The 4,008-nt window shown below is 56.5% G+C and overlaps 1 protein-coding gene across 1 annotated transcript in view; it reads right to left on the reverse strand.

Annotated features, from left to right (window-relative positions):
- Nucleotides 1-536: 536 nt before the first annotated feature.
- The window catches only part of LOC103778107 (uncharacterized oxidoreductase YKL071W-like), a 5,305-nt gene continuing 1,833 nt past the window's right edge, over nt 537-4,008 (reverse strand). Inside the window, exons 2-5 of the mRNA XM_008945678.1 lie at nt 2,476-2,527; nt 1,440-1,630; nt 961-1,119; nt 537-673 (exon numbers count right to left, since the gene is read on the reverse strand). Coding sequence (XP_008943926.1) covers nt 548-673; nt 961-1,119; nt 1,440-1,490 — 336 coding nt within the window. The 5' untranslated portion in view covers nt 1,491-1,630; nt 2,476-2,527 and the 3' untranslated portion in view covers nt 537-547. The remainder of the gene's footprint in view (nt 674-960; nt 1,120-1,439; nt 1,631-2,475; nt 2,528-4,008) is intronic.

Genomic DNA, 4,008 nt, shown 5'->3' on the forward strand with positions numbered 1-4,008 from the left:
CCACGGGAGGTGGGACAAGTCTGTCGTGGGGGAGGTTGGTTGGGTATCTGCATGGTTTGCATGGAGGTGACTTGGGCTGGGAAGCCACCTATAGGTTTAACCCAACAGAACACGTAAGAGACCTCTGCTGCAAGCTGGATGCTACCTGCAGCCTTCTCAAAACTCCAGGGTTGCAGGGACCACCCCCAAAACAGGGATCCTGCAGGATGAGGGGAGACCTCCCAGGCCTGCAGCTCTTTGAGGAAAGGGACACAGGATGGGATGGTGCTGCTCTTCTCCCTGCTCCGTCAGATTTGGGTTCTCTGCACATCTCCAGGCTGCCCGAAGCCCCTTCCCCCATGAGCAGGCCTCCTGCTCACCCTGGATAGGTACTGCTGCTATTTCCCAGGCAGCACCTACACGTTCTGCAGTGGCCCAGCAGACACGGGCAACTTGAAGCCCAAGAGGCAGCTCATTCTCACATGCATCCCTCCTCCTCCCACCTCAGCCACCTCCGCCGCCAGTTTGTGGGCTTAGGTCCCACCCACGAGTTCTCCCCTTGGCCTGCTCAGCTGGAACCCACCTCCTGGCTGCCCATGTCGGTCTTCACCCAGCCAGGGTGAAGAGCCACACAGAGGATCCCAGCTTCTGCGTAGGTCAGAGCCTGGCACTTGGTGAGCATGTTGAGGGCAGCCTGAGGGTGGGAAAAAAGCAGAAGAAAGCTCCACACATCAGGCTCCCATCACTGCCTGGTGGTGAGCAAGAAAAAGCAATGCCAGGTCTTCAAGGGATAGTGTGTGTCTCTCCTCTCAGTGGGCTGCAGCTGGGCATGGAGGTGCCCAGGGAGCTTGGGCAGGGATCAGCATGGATCAGCCCCTCCATCTCACGATCTCAAGGTGCTTCCCTGAAATCAGGCCTGGCAAGGGGCAGCTCCAGCTCCCGCCGAGCTCAGGAGCACGGGCAGGTCCCACGGCTCCATACCTTGCTGCAGCGGTAGGAGATGACGGGCTTGCAGAAGGACTCAGGAGTTCTCTCGATGGACCCCATGATGGTGGAGATGTTGATGATGGCTGCCTTGCTGCAACTCAGCCCCTTCTCTGTGCTCTCCCGAGCAGCCTTCTTCAAGAGGGGCAGGAACGCCTGGGCAGAAGCGGCCCCATGGGACACCCAAGCCAGCCCCGCCTACGGCGAGTGCAGCCCAGCCTGCTACAGCAGGGAGGATGAGGAGGAACGGCGGGAAGGCAACAGCACCCACACGTTCTACTGCAGTGGCCCTGCCCGCTCCCAGCTAGCCCAGCACAACATTACGGAGCTGGGAACACTCAGGCTGGCAACCCCCTCCTTCCCGCAGCCCTGGGAGACTTGGCAAAGCCCCTCAAGGTCTCCGTTGCGCCCACAGACAGCCTGAGCTGCCCTCAAGCTGGGCCAAATCCTCCCTCCATGGTGAGCTCCACCCATACCTGAGCCATCAGCATCGGCCCCACCGCATTGGTCTTGTAGGTCCTTATCATCTCTTCAGCGTCCGCCGTCTCCAGCGAGGCCGTGGGGGTGTAGATGCCCGCATTGTTGATCAGCAGGTTCAAGCCCAGGCCGTTCAGCTTCCCCTCCACGATCTTCGCCGCGTCAGTAATAGCAGAGGGGTTTGCAACATCTGCAGGGGAAGAGAATAGGGTTCAAGAGCCATGAGGTCCAGCCTGGGGGCCTCGGGGAGGAGAGGGAGCTGAAGATCAGCTCGGTGTGGTCTTCCATCTCTGGGCACCAGATGGTGCTGTGCGACCAGCTCAGAGCACCCCAGCACCCGCAAGGCCCAACTTCGCCCCAAACTGCCTCCTCCACCATGAGTGGGGTGCCCCACTACCAGCAGCTGAAGGATCCTGCCCTGGGGCAGCCCACCAGGCAAAGCCACCCTGGGGACAACCTCATGGTGGCAAAGTGCTGCTGGGACTCCCACGTTGTGTCAGGCACCAGCAGGCACAGGCTCCTGTCAGTGGACAAAGTCCATGACTGAGCAAGCTCTGGAGGAGCCAGGGCAGTCTTGGCAGAGGGACAGTCCTCACGGGGGCTGTGCTGGGACCTGCTGTGGGATGGCTCCGAGAGGTCCTGCAGCTCCTGCCCAGGCTCCTTCTGGAGCTCCTTCCAGCTGTCTTCCTCCCCAAATCCTCCTGGTCTCACCTGGGACTTCAGACCAACACAGCTCAGCTGTGTGGCAGAGCAAGGAGATGGCCACTTGGCTCGGGGAGCTGAAGGCCACCCAGGATGGGTCTTGAAACCTCCTGGTCCTGTGGCCATGGTGCCAGAAGGCTCCAGGGAACGAGGTACTGGGACTGAAAAAGGTCTGGAGAAGCTGGGCTTTCAGCAGCAGGACTTGGAACAGCTCTGAAGAACTAGGTCCCCATACGTAGAGCCTCAGGGCAAGGAGGGAGGAAGGGAAGGAGAAACGGAGCAAGTGTGGCCAGCAGCCACAAATCTACCAGCTCAGAGGCAGAGCACACCTACCCAGCTTCACAAGAACCAGGTTTGGGTGTTTGGATGCCAGATCTCTCAGCTCCTACAAAAAAGAGACATGGAAACAATCAGTGCGAGGCAGGGGTAGTGCCAAGCACCATCCAGGAGCATCAGTGATGGTCCAGCCCGAGGGAAACATTTCCAGATGTTACTCAGCACTTGTGAATGGCTGGACCTGGGGCCACACCCAGGTTCTCAGGCTTCTTCTAGCTTCCACAAAGCAACATGCATATGCTCAGAAAGACACATGGCCAAAACTGTAAGATACTATGGTCACTCTCCAAAAGGGTCTATGTGGACAACACAGCCAGAGCCACAGCAAAGGATGAGAGCAAACTATTAAGGACCAGCTTACCCAGGAAATGATGCAGACTGGCTGGGATATAGCCAGAAGCATCTCCCAGAGGCTGCTGAAAGCCAGATGGAGGAGGAATGGCTGCGAGTGCCAACATCAGGCTTGATGCTGCATCCAAATAGCCCAGTCCCAGGACCCACTCGGCTCTGGACTCCACATCTCACCCACCAAGTGGAATGAACCACTCTGCACGGTTTTATTGCTTATTTTCACCAAACACAGAGAATTCAGAAGTCCTTTCCATGAAGGAAATGCTCAACGTCATGGTTCCTGAAGGTCTTTGCTCTGGGCCTTCAACTATAGCAGGTTTTAGACACCAGAAACCAAAATACCACGTTCAATGTGTCCAAAACATTTGCTTTTAGAATCAAAACCTTTAACAATCAAGCCCAGCAGTGAATGCTACAGGAGAAATGCAGATTGGTGGCTTCTTGTGAAGGGAACCATCCTATGAACACAGAGCAGGACAGCTGCTGGCACTGGCTGTGGTCCACCTGCAGACATCTCTGGGCTTCCCCACCAGGCCCCACATTCCCCTATGGCACAGGAAATGATGGAAAAAATTAATCTAAAGAGTTTGTGATAACCAACAGACATTTCTCCTCCCCTGTTTCGCCCAGCTGCTGGCTTCAACAGCCTCACCCAGCCCAACATCTGATCCAGGTACAAAGAGGCAGGAGGAGCAATGTGGTTCTTGGGGTGGCACCAGCCTGATGGAGGATCACTCTGTCCTCAGTCTTCTGTGGTCATGGACTTCAGCAGCAACAACCTGAATCTGCTCTCACCCTACCACAGCTGGACAAGGCTTAGAGAAGCATCCCATGGTTGAGAGTGATGTGCATGGACCACCCTGGGGGAAAACCAGCTCCACTCCATCCCTGCAAAGAGTCCTCTGATCTCATCATTGCCCAAGCCCAGCAAGTCGAGGGGGGAGAAGAACAGGGCAGAAATAAGAGTGTAATGCTGGCAGCTGCACATGAAGAACATCTCAAGGACTTCCCACGGTGTAATCCCTGCACACAGCCAAGCTGCAAGAAGATGCAGCAAACAGTCAGCTGGAGCCAGGATCTACCTGAAGTAAAACATCTCCCTGATGGTATTTTGGTGGGCCACAATAAGCAGAGGAAAGCCAAAGCTGGAAGCACAGTGGTGCTTTCTGCGATTTCCTG

This window comes from Merops nubicus, unplaced genomic scaffold (genome assembly GCF_000691845.1).
Source record: "Merops nubicus isolate BGI_N331 unplaced genomic scaffold, ASM69184v1 scaffold23598, whole genome shotgun sequence".
NCBI classification, from domain to species: domain Eukaryota; kingdom Metazoa; phylum Chordata; class Aves; order Coraciiformes; family Meropidae; genus Merops; species Merops nubicus.